We start from the raw sequence: 18422 nt of genomic DNA on the forward strand, positions 1-18422 counted from the left end.
GAGAATGAATTCAGGTGGTGGTTTCCATGCTGTTCAGAATTCACTTGCATTGCTCTGGCCACTGACCATCCCATGCACTGAGTGATGTGACCATCACAGAAGACCCTCAACCAGAGCAGCAAAATAATTCTAGTTCCAGAAAGACATCACCTTACACACACAGAGAGTGCTGCAGAGCTCTTTGTTACCTATTGCCACCCCTCCTGTCAGCTCAAGACAAGGAAAAACACTCTGCTAGCATGTCTGGCAAAGTTAAATAATTAATCATCATCTCACCTCCCTGAGGAACCACAGGAGTCACAGTAAGGGCAGCAGCATTACTCTGATATATGTTTGTTTGATCTCGAGCTAGATCAGACCAGAGCAGGGCTCAGAACCAAAGATCCTGGGCTCACTCTAAGGACTGCGCAGCCACTACCCTCCCACCCTTGGGAAGAAAAACATTTGTTTGGTCTTTGATTGCCTTCCTGCCACACCAAGGAAGGAAACTTTTTCTCACACTTCAAAAATATCAAGTCTTCATTTTCTCTTCTGTAGTAAGGGTATAAACCCTGTGCCCTTTGAAATCAACCCCCCAGGAGATGCACTTCACCAGCCTAGAGCAATCAACAATCCAGTCAACACCTGAGAGTTTCTTGAGATTCTGAAGTATGAGGTCTGATTCTCCTTGTGTCTGTCTGTGACCTTTACCCTCTCTGTGTCCCTGGACCCCAAGGCTCAGGCTCATCACAACCTGGACTCAGACTGCTGAGGAAGTTATTAAGCTGTAAAAAACAGTAGTGAGAAATTCCTAAGTCATCACACATGAGGGGAAACAAAATTAGGGAGGCAGGAGTGCTGAGATGGGATCAGTCTGGAAACAGAGAATGGGAACAGCCAAGGGAAGGCAAAACTATGGGATGCAATGAAGAAACTCACTACGAGCTGCATGTGAAGCCCAGACCTTGTCCTAAAGGACTTGCCTCAGGCAGCACCAAGTGCAAATGTACCTGAGCAACACTGATGCACAGCTCCAGCTGCTCCAGCACAGGAGTCTGTAGACTCAGCATCATCACCACACTCCCTGTGGTGAGTGCACCTTGCCAGGACAGCTGTGGGGGTTTTTTTCCCTAGTGTTAAACCAGAGTAGACTCATTTCAAACCCTCCTTTATCTGTGTGTCTCCCTCTCACGCTGGTCCTTCTGTGCACCCATTTCACAAACACACACACACACAAACAACAAAACAAAACACTAACCTGTCTGAAAAAGGAAGAGTTGCATTATTTTTCTGAGCAGGACATTGAGCACAGGATATTAAATACAACACTGATTCTGACCTTATAAAGCATGAGTGAAATGAGCTCTAGATGTCATTGGGAAAGAGAGTGTCTGAGTGTCTGGATGATAAAAGTTAGAGGGAGGAGAATTTGTTTATTTCTTTATTTAAGTATCTGGAGACCCCTTGGCACCCCAAACTTCTCTCTGGTTCTCCCAGTCAGCCTAAAGTAATGCATCAGAATCTTCCTTTTTCTGCACAGCATTAATATTTCTCTAAAGTACCCAGCACCTGTGAAGCCTGGCACAGGAGAGCCATGACTTTACAGCAAAAGCTCCTCCTGTGCTCTGAGGAGCTTGGCCTCTGTCTGTGGCAGCTGAATTCTTCACTTCCACTGCCAAGGCTGCCTTGGGTGGCCACAGACCCCACAGCAGCTTGCAGTTTCTGCTGCAAAGCTCTGCAAGATTCTTTGAAGCATCTCTTGCCCTGAGGGTAGAATTTGTTGCTCAGTTGAAGACAGAAAAGAGCTAACCTCTTTCCTTGCACATTGTATCACACCAAACACATTTCCACCCACGAAAGGACACCCACAGTGTTTGGAAGGAAAAATAAACTGAGAAGTATCTTCTTTAGACCTTCGAAGAACATCTATTGTGGCTACACTTGTCTCAGTCTGTCTCTAGGAAATACTGGAGGCTCAAAAGATTCACCACGTGTCCTCTCCCAGCCTGGAAGTGATGCAGGGAATTATTTTCCTTGTTTTAATGAGATTCACACCACGGTGGGGCATTTTGAAAAGCCATTTGCCTCTCATACTTAAGTGAGGCTGTAGCTGTGTGACTGAGCCAACACCCAGGCTATTTGGGTTTAAAAACCTGTCCTAAATCCTAAACTGCACTGGAGAGTAAATGAAATGCTGCTGTTCCTGCACCTGTGTAAGGTGCTGAAGGCTGGGACCCTTTAAAACGTTTAGAGTGTCTGTGACTTTTCTGCAGATCCTGAGCTCAGGGCAGCTACTGCAGGATCAGGCTCAGTCCTAAACCTTTTGGAGTGCTAATAGGCTTCAACCAGCAGCACAGAGACAGCCTGGTGCAGACAGCAGAGCCTGGCTATCAGCAGTAGTAAGTCTTCAGAAATCATGAGATTATCTGGTTTTTGAAAGTAATCCAATATGTAAATTATCTGCCTGAGGGAAACGGAGACAGCTGGCTGGCAATGGCTGATCTGAAATCTATTTAAGGCCAAATGATTCTGCACAGGGGCTGTGACTTTTGCACTCTTTCAAGACCTCAGCTCTATGCTATTTGCTTTTATGGAAATGTTTTGCCTATCATGAACAAAGTCAGTGTTTCTCCCCCAAAACTCTGGCTTTTATTTCTCATTAGCGAGTGAAAGCACTTAGAACCCCCTAACTACACTAACTGATCACTCCAAGGAGCTGGGATGAAGACTCTGGGTCTCTCAGGGCTTTGTGCTGCTGGAGGGGCTGCGAGCCCCAAGCCAGAGCTGGTGCAGGTGACCCCGCAGCAGCTTGGTCTGGGCCGTGTGGCTAAGCTCTGAGCCTGCATCTCCCGACTGTAGGCGGTGCCTCTTGCCACCTTCCTGGGCATCGCCGTTCTCTGGTGCCTCTGTCACCCCCCCAGGGCATCGCCGATACCTCCATGAGTTAGCGGTTTGCAAATCCCCCGGAACAAGGCGAGGGGCCTTGGCACCGCGGCCGACCAGAGCGATGTTTCACTGCTCCGGGGGCAAGGCTGGCGCAGCGCGGTCCGGTGCGAGGAACACCCAGGAGGAGGGGGTAAACCCCAGCCCCGACACCCCTGTGCCCGGGGCAGCGCAGCTCCCGTCTGCGGCCCCTCGCTGCCCCAGCCCAGCCCGACGGGGAGAGCCCCGGCCCAGCCCCCAGCGCGGAGCGGGACGGCGAAGCGAAGCGGAACGGAGCGGAACGCGCGGCGGTGGCGCAGGAGAGCCCAGCCCGGGCCGCCGGTATTTAGGGCGGGCGCTGGCACAGCCGGGCAGCAGCGGGGACGGCAGGTGAGTGCTGGCCGCGGGGATGATGCCGCGGCCATGAGGGGCGATGCTGGACGAGGAGGGGCGATGCGGAGGCGATGCGGAGGCGATACCGGGGCGATGCGGAGGCGATGCCGGGGCGGTGCCGGGCGCTGCCTCCGCACCGACGGGTCGGGCTTCCTCCCCCGTTTGGCCCGATTGGGCCGGGGGCGCCCGCGGGACCCCGGCTGAAGTTGGCTCCCAAAGCAGGAGCCCAGCGAGCCGTCCGCGTTGCCGATGCCTTGGCCCCGCCGGACAGGGAGTGGCGCTCGGGGCTTCCCCGCCGGCGCCTCGACACGGCGACCACGGCTGGACCGTGCCCCGGCGGCTCCGGGGACAAGCCGGCTCCCATGCCGGGACGCGCCGTTGGAGGCCGGTGTCGGTGCGGGAGCGGGGCGCAGAGTGGGGCGGGGGGCAGGACGTGAAGCCGGGGCCTGAGGCAGCATCGCTCCGGCTCGGTGGGCGCTGGCGGAAGGAGGCGAGCAGAGCTCCCGGCCGGCGCCGCCTTCCCGAGGCTCGGCTGAGCGCGGAGATCGGGACCCGGGAGGCGCCGGGCGCGGTGCGGGTTTGCCTGGAAGGGGGCTTCGTCCCCACGGCCAGGTTCGAGTTTGCGATGGATACCGCAAGTCTCGTCCTCGGGTACAGTGGGACACCGGGCACATGGAAGGAGCACTTTTAACAGTGTCATTCAGCGTGGATCGTCCTGGGGAAACTTTGGGTGACAGCGGCTCTGAGCTGTATCCTGTGGCTGCTGGCTCAGCGTTATCCTGCCCCATCCTGGTGTGTGTACCACGAGTGACACAGCTGCCTGGTTTCTTCCTTCACTCCTTCAGGTATGATGGTGACCAAACGTCACCTCCATGTAGGTGGCAGCACAAAGCCAGGAATAACGTTGTAATCCTGGAGTCTTCCTCTACCTGTGTTTATGCACCTGCACGGATGCAAGCCAGCATTGCCAGGGCAAAGCCCACCGTCTTCTCTCTCGGAGCCAATGGACTGACACTATGTCATGTGTCTCATCAAATGGTGAACGTGAACCACACCGGGGATGAGCTTGGTACTACAACAAAGAGCTGGATTGTGCCATAGAGAAGGACTGCCAGAACTGCCCTGCAGTCAGCACAGAATCACAGAATGGTTTGGGAGGGACCTTAAGGATCTTCTATTTCCAAGTTCCCTGCCATGGGCAGGGACACGTTCAGGTTTCTGAAGGCCCCATCCTACTTGGTTTCAAACGCTTCCAGTCATGAGACGGTCCTGATTTTCCCAGGATACTGTGAACAGCAATGCCTGAGACTTGAACAAGGGCTAAAAGGAGAATAAGGTTGCCCTACAAAGCCAGCCCCTTATCTCCCTGTGAGCCTGATGTAAACTGCAAGGAAGAAACTTCCTTCACAAAACTTAGCAAAGCACCAATGAGTGCCCTGCAGAGCACAGCACAGTGCTGAACTGAGCAAGAATAGCTTGGATGAGACCTGGGAGAACTTTCCCAGTATTTCTTGTTATAGATTGCAGCTGATTGTGAAAATGCCAAGGTTTGAGAGCTGGGGACTTCTCTGAATGCATGAGGCTGTTCCAGAGCACTCAGTGTCAGCCTGATTCCCATTGCTCCACTGAATAACTGCTGACATTTTGCTAACTTACAAATAAAGGAATTAGAACAGTTAAACAGGAGCCTTGGAAGGGCTCTGTAGGAAGCTGTAACAATGATTCCTCATTCTCTTCCAGACAAGCTCCAGTACTTTGGAGCAGGTACTTGGGAGACCTCTGACTGATCTCCCCTCCCTGCTCTGACTCCCCTGCTGTCCACCACTGCTTCTCGACTCCAGCAGAGGCTGCTAAGTTCAAAATGGGCTTTTAATTGCTGAAGTAATTCTAGGCTTCCTTTGCAGGTACTGGAAAGAAATGGGCACCACCTAAACTAGGCTTCCAAACCAGGAGGGAAAGCTAGGTTCCACAGAGAGAGCCTGAGATGATGACTAGCCACTCTTCACATCTGCCAGATCAGAGTCAATGATTCTCTGCTTGTTCCTGATCCCACCTTGGGCACAGGCTCCTTTGCAATCTCACGCCCACTGTATTCCATTGGCCCTTAGAATTCCACTTGTTATATGACATTGAATATTATCAGGAGAGAAAGCATGGGAAAGAACAGATTTATTGGAGATTTTGCACTGTGCATGTTTGTTACTGGAGATTTACAGCCAGTGCCAGAGGTAAGTGCTCTGGCCTCTACTCCCTCCAAAGCAATGATCAGTAACACGCTACAGAGGATGTTTTTGTAGCGTAGTATTCACCAGCATCACTGCGCCCTAAATCCCAACCTTTCTGTCTGATAAGCAGTACTTTGTTACAAGGTGTAAGGGCAGTTGTAACTTGTTAGTTAGCAATGGGTTGAGTGGCTAATACCTCTTGGCTGTGTATAAGGACAAGAGAGACGAAGTATCAATACTTTCTTGAAAGCTGAGTGAAAATAGAAGGCGCAGAGAGGGGAGCACGGTGTTAAACCTTGCCAGTAGTTGCTTGCCAATTGTCATAGCCACTTCTTTCAAATGGGAAATGTTAGCATACAATTTATCACACAGAGTATTGTTCTCCATAGCAAAGAAACAGAACAGGCATAAGTGATTGGCAATTTATTCACTATGATCCTAGTATTAGAGACTGCTCTGGCTGTGCTGCATGAACCATGCCAGGGCAATCATAGCAGTGTCATGGGCGCTTCCCCAGAAACATGAACTCCTCTGCACCAGCTCCCTGCAGAATCACTGAGGAGAGATGCTCAGCCCTAAGGACTCGGCTGCCTGTCAGGGCTAACCAGCTCTGACTGACCTCTAGATGTCTCAGTGGACTGTGATGAATCCCATCTTAACTTTGATATTTTGTGATGCATCACTGAAGTAGGGGGAAAGGAGAGGAATGTTGAAAGCAGTGCTTCTATCAGTGGAAAATGCCCTACCCATAGCAAACAGCAGCAAATATCTAATGTAATAAAGCAAATATTGGTGTGGGGGATTTTTTTTCCCCCTACATTAGATTAGAAAATAGAGTTCATTGTATTATGATCAACAATTAATCCATACTTGTGGTATTTGAGATCTGTAATTTCCCCATACTGATTGGACAGCTCCTTAAGTGTGTTAGTGCACTGAATTTAGAGACACTGATGAAGATGTTCAGAGCAAGTCAGGAGGGTGCAAACTAGTCAGGGCTGGAGAATCAGAGCTTTGTTTCTTGTGCTAAACTGTTGTTTGGTGTTGTGAAGCACACCTGAGCATCTGCAGTGATCAGAATAAGCAGCCTAGCCAGGAACACAGCAGCCCTTGCTGCTCCCTAAATGCACAAGAAATGCAGGGGCAAACTCAAGCTCTTACTGATTCAGCTCACTTAGAAGTATTTTTAATCATTTATTCACCTAACAAAGGAGCCTGCAATGGTCAGGAATCAACATCCCATGCAAAATGTCAGGAAGGAATCAGCAAGTGAAAACTACTCCCCAGCTGCTCAGAGGTGTGGCTAGGGCTGGGTATGTTTCTCGATGCTTATGCCTACACTGACCAGTGCAGGTGTGTGCACTACCTGCCCAGCACGTAGGCAGGAGGAATTCACCCTTCCTGCTGTGCTGGGAGGGGCTCACCCTCTGTGCAGAGCTCAAGAGAGAGCCTGCACTGGGGGCAGGACCCCATGCTGTCAGCCCAAAGCACACAGCCCTGGTTAGAGGCTGTGGAAGGGGGAGAGGAGGCTGAGGCTGTGAGCAGTACCTGTTCCCTCCTGCCAGCAAAAGTGGCACTCTGCAGTGCTGACCCTTGCTCAGCGCTCCCGGGATAGAGCAGGAGGCAGCGGAGGAGCAGGAGCCAGCTGTGCACAGCAGTGGGTGAGAAGAGAGGAACAAAGGAAAATCTCACTGTAATTGCTGCCTGGTTTTCCTGTGGCCTTGAGGGGTGCTGCTTCCTGCACATGCTCTTGGCTTTTCCCCAAAACTGTGGCATCCTTCCAGCTTTCAATGCTTGTTTGAGTGGAAAACAAACAGCAACTGCAGTTGTGCTCATCCTTCTCTCCCAGGGGCTCGGCAGCTTGTCTCAGGACAGCTGAAGCACTTTGGCAGGTTCCCCTTGTTTTGCTCTGAGTTAGCTGTGTAGCCAGTGTTGAAATCACCTTACTACATGAGGACACTTCTACTCCAGATTGCTCTGCTCTCTTTCCGAGGTGCTAACTCAAGTTCAATGGCACATTAATTTGTGGGCAGCAAGTAACCAGGCTGCCACTGCACTTCTTAAACTGATCCTCCAATAACTTTGCTTCTGTATTTGTGACAGCAGTGTGGCAGTCTCTTCAGTACCCAGGGAGCCTTTTCTGTTGTGCAAGGTACAGATACACTTTGCTTCTTGTCAGTTTACTCTGTTTTATTGACAGCTTCTGCAAAAGGTGATGCATGTCAGGCAGCTTAATCCAAAGCTAGGAAATTGGTTGGGACTGTGTTTGCTTTTGCAGCACTGTGTTATGCTGGTGCATGCAAACCTCCTCACAGTGTATTTTGCAGGGTTTTTTTTTGCCAACATTTGACTTTTACACAGACTCTGCCTTTTATGTGGATCTCATTTCTCACTGCAATTCACTATGGCATTGCCTTATTTTTCTCCCAGAAGCTGCATTCTGATTTGGTTACAATCTGTGGGAAGGCAGATTCCTATAGCTTATCACTGTATTTCATGAGGTTTGAACACAGTTCTTGTTTCCAAGCTGGACTCCGCAGAGAGTCTTATGCTGCATGCTTGAGTTAGATGGTGAAGAAGAGAGGCATTTGCAGCGCAGTTAGGAGCTGCTGTTCTCTCCCCAGTGGCTCCTGAAGAGGCTCTGGTGCCAGTGCTGCTTGCTGTGGTAGTGGCTGAATCATTGCTGTCAAGTATCTTCACTCGAGGGTCACTCTGTGCCTTGGTTTCTCATCATCCTCACACTTGTCTGTTTGCCCCATCCTCTTGCCCCATCATCCCTTGACTGCCAAGCCTGCACGCCACTTGGGAGGCAGTAGTGTGAGTAAACCAAGGGCAGGTTTGGCTTCCTTTGTTCTGTCCTGTTCCTGACTGCTTTTGTAGGAAGTCCAACACAGCCCTTTTCCCAAGCTACATGGCTGTGCTGAGAAAACCTCACCCTGATAGGCTGTGACATCACCTTCAACTTTCAGGCACTCTGAGCTGAAAAAATGTCCATGGGCACAGGCACCAGGTGAAGAACAGATGAGCCAAGGGCAGTGACAATGCAGCCAACTTGCCTGAGATAATTTCCATCTTGAGAAGTGGGGCTGAAAAACCTACCATGTCCTGCTTGTTGGGCGGCCAGAGGGATACCACAGATCGATGCCTTCAGCACTCCAAAGATAGCTGCAGACGCCACAGCCAATGGCCTGCAATTGCACAGACTGTAAACTGCACATGCTGGAGACACTAAACCCTCTGGAGATGATAACTCATCAGGTTCTACTCAGTACTCCTCATGTTCCTGAGACCATGGAGGTCCTGCCTTCGCGACATCCCACTGGGAGACTGCTGTCAGCTGCACACGCCGGATGGCCTCTTGCTCCTGCTGGGCTCCCAGTGTTTCAGGGTGTGCATGTCTGTGCATTTCTTCTCTTTTCCTACACGCATGGCCTTGTTCTCCCCTTAATTTAATGACTGCTTGAGAGTTCAGGTTATTGTTCTTCAGTGTATGTAGCCTAAGCAAATAACTTTGTTTTGTTTTGTTTTTCAACAGGAAGGTCATTCACCTCTGTTCAGGACTTTTTCTTGAGTAAAAGGTAATTTAGCTGAAACATGAAACTGTTGAGAAGACACTCATTTTTACCTAGATGGTAACTAAAATTCACTACATCCTTGTATCCTAATTTTAACCAGAGCCTAATTACTACCTCTTTGTTTTAATTACATCAATGGCAGTGATCAGCAACTCACACATTAAGCACCACAGGCTCTGAAACCAGCCTCACAGAGAAGTACACTCCAGGAAACCTTAAAAAGTATATTCAGAGCCCCCAGTTCCTACACACGTGGAAGCTTGGAACTTTGCATTTGCATCAGTCCATTGAATTTGATGGTTATTTGCAGTGGGTGAAGTTGGGTCCTCAGGCAAATGCATAAATCATTGGGAGAGAGGAGCTATAGATTTTAAGAAACTTTTCTGGCCATTCTGGCAGTGTGCGCATCCCCAAACACAACACTGCCTGCAGGTTTTGTTCACAGAGCCCAACAGCTTCCAAGCACCTGAAGGGAATCACAGCTCTGTTTGCAAACTCTTTGGGGTTTAAAAACATTTGCATCTCTATTTTACAGTTCCACACTGGATAGTGGCTTGTAGGGGAAGGATTATCTCTGACTAATCGTTCTGCATGAGTCTATAGCCCCTGAGGATAATTTATTCATGGAGAATATATTTAAATGTGTAGCACAGGGAGCACCCAGAAACATGTAGGTCAAGTTCACAGAATCACAGAATGTTAAGGGTTGAAAGGAACCTCCAGAGATCATCCAGTCCACCCCCCTCTACCACAGCAGGGGCTACCACCCCCCTACCACCCAGGGTAGATCACACAGGAACACATCCAGGTGGCTTTGGGAAGTCTCCAGAGAAGGAGACTCCACAACCTCTCTGTGCAGCTTGCTCCAGGCTCACCCTCACAGTGACAAAGTTTTCCCTTCTGTTCCCATGGCACCTCCTCCGCTCCAGCTTGCCTCCAGTGTCCCTTGTGCTGTCCTTGGACATCCCTGAGCAGAGCCTGGCTCCAACCCTGCACATCTTTGTCACCAGCAATGAGGGCAGCCCTCAGGCTCCTCTGCTCCCAGCTCCAAGCCCCAGCTCCCTCAGCCAGTCCTCACAGGGAGATGTTCCACTGCCTGCAGCAGCTTTATGGCTCTGTGATGGACTCTCTCAAGCAGTTCCCCAAGGTCCTTCTTGAACTGGGTTCTATGTAGGGAACAAAAATTCTGTCAGGCCATATGCTCTGATGATCGCTTTTAGTCTGAAACCAGTGACTCTATTGACTGGCTGCCTTGACACATCTCTGCCAATCAGGATGGGTAAGAGCTGCTCAAAGTGCTATGTGAATGTCTTGGTGAAAGATTCCAATTCACAGCCTTTCTGAGTGTGCACAAGTGCAAGATTTTATTAAACACAAGATGATGCTATTGAAGGCTCTGAGCACCCCAGCAGCTGTCCTGTCAGATGTCAGCTGCAGGAAATAGCTTTCAGTCATGACAGCTTTATCTGAGAGACAGCAAATGCACTCTTTCTGAGTACCTGATAAATAACTGTCTTGGTGCATGTCTGTACAAAATGGATTCTTTTCCTTTGGTCATCACCTCACAGGAAAACATTTGTTTGTAGAAATCAGTTCAGTAACTCTGGCTCTGTTGAGGCATTGTCTGGGTTCTGTCAGACTTTCTCCCAGGCTGTCCTGTTTACTGATGTGCTGGGAATTAATAATACATTTGAACTCTATCCTGCTTCATTTGACTGCAAATACCATGTTTAAATCAGATATTATTTTTCCCCCCCACAGTGACTGAGAGCTGTTGGAAGCAACAGGACTACTAATAAGCTTGTTCAGATACAGGTGGGTGGGTGATGTGCTCTTCATTTTCTTTCATGTTGCTGAAACTGTTCTGACAGTGAACAATGGTTGATCCAGGGGAAAGGCTTGATACAGCTGAAATCAAGAGTGGCCTTGCCTTTAGTTTTCAAGTAATCCTGTGATTGTCTTTACTATTGCTAACCAGTCCCTCTGATGTCTTTGGTTTAGATTTTCTCCTGCATGGGAGGTATGAGCAGCCCAGTGTTTACACAGAAGAGATCTCATAGACTCTAAAAGTGACAGCACTGAATTGAGCTATTATTGAGGCAGAGAGTTAAAGGAATAGTAAAGGTATGAGGGAAAAAAACCCCAACTAACCAGCCAAAAAGACCCACCAGAGAACATAAAGGAAATTTCTTGCAGAGAAACTAGACTAACCCAGAGAGAATTTGGAGGATGTTTACAAGTGGAACCTTTATTTCTGGCCAAAGTGAACAACCACAAAGCCTCAGTGCCAAACAGTGCTCAGCTAAAGAGCCTTGATGCAGCTGAAGCAACGCTGTCAGTGGGGGCATTCAGCCTCTGCTTGAAACTCCCCTTGCAGCTGCCCACTCTGAGACAGCTGCTATGATACCACTTCCCCAGCTGGAGACTGCTCATTGGCAAGCAGGATGTCTGGACCCAGCCAGTTTGCAGAAGTTATAGCAAAGAGAATAAAGATGCCGGGCTAGGGAACAGTCCCAAAAATGGCTTTTGTAAAGGTAAGTTATGCCTCACACATCTGTTGAAGTAATTAAGAACAGTGGATGAGTATCTGGCTTGGGTGATGTTCAGCTGATTAATTACTGGGACTCTAAAGAGACTTTTGACCAGGCCCTTTGCCAGAGACTCTTAAAGAAGGTAAATGAAGTTCAGACTACCCAACACATCAAATGATCTGCAAAGTGCATGAACAGTGGGGTGATGACATCTGCTGGTGAAACAAAGCTCTTCATGGGAATAAAGACAAGGACTGACTGCAGAGTGGCAAAGGATCTGAGTTAAAAAGTGGCAAAAGGGAATGCAATAGAGATAGCTGCAAAAAAATAGCAACTGAGAAAAACTGCTGATGTCAGCACTCATGGCTTTGGACTTACATTAAACTGCACTGGTCAGTGGAAATGTCAGCTTCCCACAGAAGGCTCCTTTAGATACTCCTGACACAAGACTTGGATCAGTGCACTCTGCACTGGATAAAAAAACTGGCTGAGGGCCAGGCTCAGAGAGTGGTGGAGAACGGAGCTGAAGCTGGCTGGGGTCCAGCCACCACTGGTGTCCCCAAGGGCTCAGTCCTGGGGGCTGTCCTCTTAAGTGTCTCTATCAATGATCTGGGTGAGGAGATTGAGGCAGTTTCAGTAAGTTTGCAGATGGCACCAAGCTGGGTGGCTGTGGGAAGCTTTACAGCAGGGTCTGGACAAGTGAGAGCCATGGGCCAAGGCTCATTGGGTGAAGTTCAGCAAGACCAAGGGCCAGGTCCTGCACCTGGGTCACAACAACCGCATGAGGAGCTACAGACTTGGTGATGTGTGGTTGGAAAGCTGCAGCTTGGAGAGAGACCTGAGGGTGTTGGTTGGCAGTCATTGAACATGAACCAGCAGTGTCCAGGCAGCCAAGGAAGTCAATGGCATCCTGGCTCAGGTCAGAGACACTGTGGGCAGCAGGGACATGAGGTGACCATCCCCCTGTGCTCAGCTCTGGGCATTCACTCCAGGAAGGACATTGAGGGGCTGGAGCCTGTCCATAGCAGGGCAGCAAGGTTGGGGAAGGGCCTGGAGCACCTGGGCTAGAGGAGGGGCTGAGGGAGCTTGGGAGTGTTCAGGTGGAGAAGAGGAGGCTGAGGGAGATCTCACTGCTCCCTGAAGGGAGGTCGGAGTGAAGATGAGGAAGCCTTTTCTCCTTGGTGGCAAGATACAGCAGCAGAGGAAATGGTTCCAAGCTGCACCAGGGGAGACTCAGGCTGGATCTGAAAGGTTCTCAAACATTGGAAGAGGCTGCCCAGGGCAGTGCTGGAATCACCTTCCCTGGAAGTGTTTAAGCATCTGTGGACCTGGCACTCGGGCACATGGTTTGGTGTTGACCCTGCAGTGCTGGGTTAAAGGTTGGACTGGATGAGCTTGGAGAGCTCTGCAACCAGCTGCATTCTGTGATTCTGTGCTAGGATTAAAATAGCCAAGTAAAAACAATTATTGGGAAAAAAAATGAGAAGAGAACAGAAAATGGCATTATGCTGCAGGGTAAATCCATGGTGTCCACACATCTTCAACACCATGGTCCTGGTCCCTTTGGCCCAGGAGTGTGTTTGAGTTGTGAAAGCATAAGACAAAGGAAACAGGATTCAACTGAGCCTCAGGGACATCATCAGAGACAAGTGACTGGATTTGATGAACTTTGGTCACTGTGGCCATCCTTATGGTCAGAAATTCTCACACATTGAACCTTTGTTCGGTGTCACAAACATGGTCATGAGGAAGAGAGGCTTTTTTACAGACTTTCCTAGAAAACAGGTCAAGAAAGTAACAGCCTACATGTGAAATACAAAACTCTCCTCAGGCCCCTTCTTGGAAAAACTCACCTCAAAAGAAGCAGCATCTCTAAATATAACTTTGACTCCCAGGAGGTGGCTGCTTTATGAAAAGATCAAGCATGCAAAGCCAAAACCTGTTGGTCTTTATGTGAGGACACCAACGTCTTAGTGGCTCACCTTGAATGTAGCATGGAATTGTTTTGGTTGGAAAAGCCCTCCAAGATCAGCTGGTCTAACCATCAACCCAACACCACCATGGCCACTAAACCATGTTCCCAAATGCCATGGCCACACATTTCTTGAACACTTCCAGGGATGGGGACTCCACCACCTCCCTGGGCAGCCTGTGCCAATCCCTGACCAGTTTTTCCTAACCTCCAAACTAACCCCTTCCCCCAGCACAATTTCAGGCCATTTTCTCTCCTCCTGTCAGTTGTTACTGGGGAGAAGAGCCCAACCCCCACCTCACTCCAACCTCCTTTCAGGGAGTTGTAGAGAGCAATGATGTCTTCCCTGAGCCTCTTCTTCTCCAGGCTGAACAACTCCATCTCCCTCAGCTGCTCCTCCCCAGCCCTGTTCCTCAGACCCTTCCCCAGCTTTGATGCCCTTCTCTGGACCTGCTCCAGCCCTCAATGTCCTTCTGGGAGTGAGGAGCCCAAAACTGAACCCAGTACTCAGGGTGTGGCTTCATCAGTGGCCAGTACAGGGGCATGGTCACTACCCTTCTCCTGCTGGCCACACCACTGCTGATCCAGGCCATGATGCTGGTGGCTTTCTTGGCCACCTGGGCACACTGCTGGCTCATCTTCAGCTGTTGTCAATCACCAGTCCCAGGTGCTTTTCCCAGACACTCTGCCCCAAGCCTGGGGTGTTCATGGGGTTGTGGTGACCCAAGTGCATGACCCAGCACCTGGCCTTGTTGAACCTCATACAACTGACCTTGGCCCATAGATCCAGCCTGGTCATATGATGCTCTTGCTCTATAGATTCCAAATTGAGTGACTCTTACTTCTGTCAATTACATTTCTATTCAGTGGTTGGGAGGAGGCTGCCTGTTGATTTTCTTCTTGGAGGTGTTCACTGTCTCTCTTTTTAGCCCTGACAGCAGACTTCAAAGCCATTTATGACCCATATTCATGATCTCTCTCAAGGAAGCTTGGGTTGACAATGATGTAAGTGACAGTCTGGTACTTGTGGTTGGAATTGAATGAAAGGTCTTGAGGAAATCTGTCTTAGGATGTTTTATTCAGATCTGTAAAGATTTCAGGTTCCACTGAGCGAATCAAAGCTCATGGAAAGCCTGCAGACTGTGTCCTGTTATCTCTCCATTTCCACAGCTCTTGTATCACCACTCCAGACTCAAAACATTTGCTTTCTTTTTCCAGATCCTCTTATGCAGTCTCTTCTCCTCCTTTAGAGGGAATCACCGCTCCACAGGCTGCTACAATCATTCACCATGTGCATGATCAGGAACATCTCATTACTTGGAACATCCTGCGAGCTTCAGCACCAACAAATGGAATGCTGGTACCCAACAGCTGACTTCCTCATTTGAAGGCTGAATGTTGAAAAGAAAAACTGAATGGTCTGGAGGACTAAATGAAAAAACACAGCTCTGCACTTCTCACAAAGTGGTCTTGATTTACAGATCTGGCAGAAATTATGTTTACAGAAGGAATCCAGACAGTATTGTTTTGTGTCTTGGGTACTCTAGCAGTAAAGTGTCTGTTGTAAATATAAAGAATGTGACATCCAGCTATTAGAGAGGACAGGAGAATGCTCTTAATGATAGCTTAATGGCAGAGGCATCAATTACATGCCCAGCTGCTTGGTTTTCAGCCTCTCATTCTTCAGTGTTGATTTATGCAGCTTTGCAGATTAGTTCGGAGAGGAGCTGTGAATAAAAGATAATACAGAATTATGTTAGCAATCCTCAAGATGAACACCACCTAAATTCCCCCTCACCAGCATCACTTGCACTGCCATCCACCACAGTCAGGTCTGGATGGTTATGCTACCGTTTTGCTTTAATCATGTCTTTGATGTGAAGGAAAATCTGTCTTAGCAGTGCCTCATCTGCTGAGTAAGCTGAGGTTTCCAACGAGTTCATATTTCTTCACTGTTGGACTCCAGTATGAGAAGTTTCATTTCAGCAAAGAAGTCAGCATTGTCCCAGAAAGGTTACAGTGGAGAGTGAGAAGTGAAACTGGAGCAGAGGATGACTCAGTACAACCATTCAGCAGAGCTCTCTCTGCAGAGCTCAGCAAACAGGTCACTGAATTTTACTGACCCCCCCCTGGCTCTGGATGATGGAGCGCTGCTAGGGACGAAGATTTCGCTGTCAGTCCTTCTGTCCATTATAACTTTGGCAACCATCCTTGCAAACGTTTTTGTGGTCATTACAATTTTTCTGACTAGAAAGCTCCACACACCTGCAAATTACCTCATTGGCTCCTTGGCCGTGACTGATCTCCTGGTGTCTGTGCTGGTGATGCCCATCAGCATTGCTTACACGGTCACCCACACCTGGGCCTTCGGCCAGGTGCTGTGTGACATCTGGTTATCGTCAGACATCACGTGCTGCACAGCCTCCATCCTGCACCTCTGTGTCATTGCTCTGGACAGGTACTGGGCTATCACAGACGCTCTGGAATACGCCAAACGCCGGACCGCCGGCCGAGCCGCACTCATGATTGCCGTGGTGTGGATGATCTCCATCAGCATTTCTGTGCCACCCTTCTTCTGGAGGCAGGTGAAAGCTCATGAAGAAATTGCAAAGTGTACTGTGAACACAGAACAAATTTCCTACACAATTTATTCCACCTGCGGAGCTTTCTACATCCCAACCGTGCTCCTCCTGATACTGTACGGCAGAATTTACGCAGCAGCTCGATCCAGGATTCTGAGGCCACCCTCACTGTATGGAAAACGTTTCACTACTGCACACCTCATCACCGGCTCTGCCGGCTCTTCCCTCTGCTCCATCAATGCCAGCCTTCATGAAGGGCATTCCCACTCAGGTGGGTCCCCAGTATTTATCAACCATGTTAAAATAAAACTAGCAGATAGTGTCCTGGAAAGGAAAAGAATTTCTGCTGCAAGGGAGAGGAAAGCCACCAAAACTTTAGGCATTATCCTGGGAGCTTTCATCTTCTGCTGGCTGCCCTTTTTTGTCATGTCCCTAGTCCTACCAATCTGCCAAGATGCTTGTTGGTTTCATCCCATCCTACTGGACTTTTTTACATGGTTAGGTTACTTAAACTCATTGATCAATCCAGTGATTTATACCGCTTTTAATGAAGAATTTAAGCAGGCTTTCCATAAACTAATACATCTCAAAAAGTGTTCACCTTGAGCCTTTCCTGGTGTGTTGCTGCCCCTTCTGCAACCTTGCAGCCTACCTGGAAACCTGTGCTTTTATTCCCAAGGTATGGAGCAGCAACTGGCGTCCCTGCTGCTCCCCTGTGCTGTGCATGGAGCAGGGAACTTATTGCCAGTTTGGTACTCTCTGACTGGAATTCTAGATCCCATAACTGAACCTGTCTGTGGTCTCTGCAGTGATCATTTGTGTGTGTGAGATCAACACATGAATCAAGCTCTCTAACAAGGGAAGGGGCGTGAACCTGAGAGCTGAGTTTGTATGAGATGATGCAGATTACTCAATCCTGACATCGCTTCGTAAGCTGACAGCAGGAAGGTGTGTGCCTGTTTGCAGGGTGCCAGCATCTCTGCTGTATGTCCTTAAGCATTTCTGCAGGCTGGGATAGTTTCTGGAGAACAAGATCTGATGTCCACATTTTCTATGGCATGTATCTCACCCTTTTGAAGTTGATAAAACCCGGGACTTTCTCAGGCGTGGTGCAACACAGCTGGCAGAAGGCACAGCATGCATGGAAGCTCTGTGGATATTTTACAAACACTGCACTTGAAGCCACGCTTTTGGTGAACTGTAGGAAGAAGAGAATTTGAAACCAGTTTTACACATTTCATCCTGAATAGCCAGTGCAGAAATACTACAAAATAAACAGCATGAAAATCACTGAAAAGTACCTCAGTCTGACACTCCTGTTATTTAATTGTTTGCATGCACAGACTGAAGCAGGAAAATATGTTTAGTGCCGGTGTGGAAGGGCTGGGACCTCAGAAAAGAGGCAGGAAGTTGACTCCAAGAAACAGGGAATAGGAGAGGACAGAATGAGGGGACTCGGCAAGGAAAACCTTGGTGATTAAGGGCATTGGTGTGGATGTGACATCACTGTCTGTGGAGTTCTGTCAAATAAACATCTGTCAGAGATTGCAGCCTCAGGACCCTCCTCTGGGGCTGTGGGGAGTGGAGCAGGTCTCCTCTAAGCTGCATTTCTCTGTCTTGGGAGATTGTATCCCCCACTTGGCAGATGCAAAGCTGGCACGTGGAGGTCTTGGCTGAAGTCTTGGATAGGACAGCACACCAAGGAGTGCAGCCCAAAGGTCATGGAACTTTTTAGAGAGTCTCTGGGGTTTTACAGCACAAGCATCACATCCACACATCCTTCTGACTGCCCTTCCAGCTCTTAGCCTGCCCACATTCATCTCCACATTCCACTCCTGTGGCCATCCATTGTGCTTTAAGCTTTGCCTGGAGCCCAAATGTCCAATGGAACAGATTTAGGTTTCTTCCCCTCTCCCCTTTTTCCAGTAAGGAAAGAAAATTAGTCAAGAGGAGAAGAGAGAGGTAAAACTACAAAGGAATCATTCTTGCACTGATTTGGAAGTAAGAAGGTAAGTTTAACAAAAAATAAAAGGCACTTAAGTAAAAGGAAGGTTACAAAGGTATAAGGGATAAATAAAAATATATACAAAAGCAGACATAGCTCTGGATGTAAGATGGATTCTCTTTAGATGCAGTTCCCTTAGGTGTCTGGGACCATGTAGAACAGGCCCAGTCACGTAGGTAACAGCTCCTAGCAGCAGCAGGGTGTCAGGAGCCGAGGGCAGGAGAGAGGGAGAGGCAGG

At 49.0% G+C, this 18422-nt stretch overlaps 1 protein-coding gene across 1 annotated transcript; it reads left to right on the forward strand.

Annotated features, from left to right (window-relative positions):
- Window positions 1-15252: 15252 nt before the first annotated feature.
- Window positions 15253-17687, forward strand: HTR1D (5-hydroxytryptamine receptor 1D). Its single transcript, XM_068150940.1, has one exon. The coding sequence runs from the start codon at window positions 15649-15651 to the stop codon at window positions 16783-16785; it is 1137 nt and encodes a 378-aa protein (XP_068007041.1). The 5' UTR covers window positions 15253-15648; the 3' UTR covers window positions 16786-17687.
- Window positions 17688-18422: the final 735 nt, after the last annotated feature.

This window comes from Melanerpes formicivorus, unplaced genomic scaffold (assembly GCF_026170545.1).
Source record: "Melanerpes formicivorus ecotype bairdi unplaced genomic scaffold, bMelFor1.0.p_v2 SCAF_21, whole genome shotgun sequence".
NCBI classification, from domain to species: Eukaryota; Metazoa; Chordata; class Aves; order Piciformes; family Picidae; genus Melanerpes; species Melanerpes formicivorus.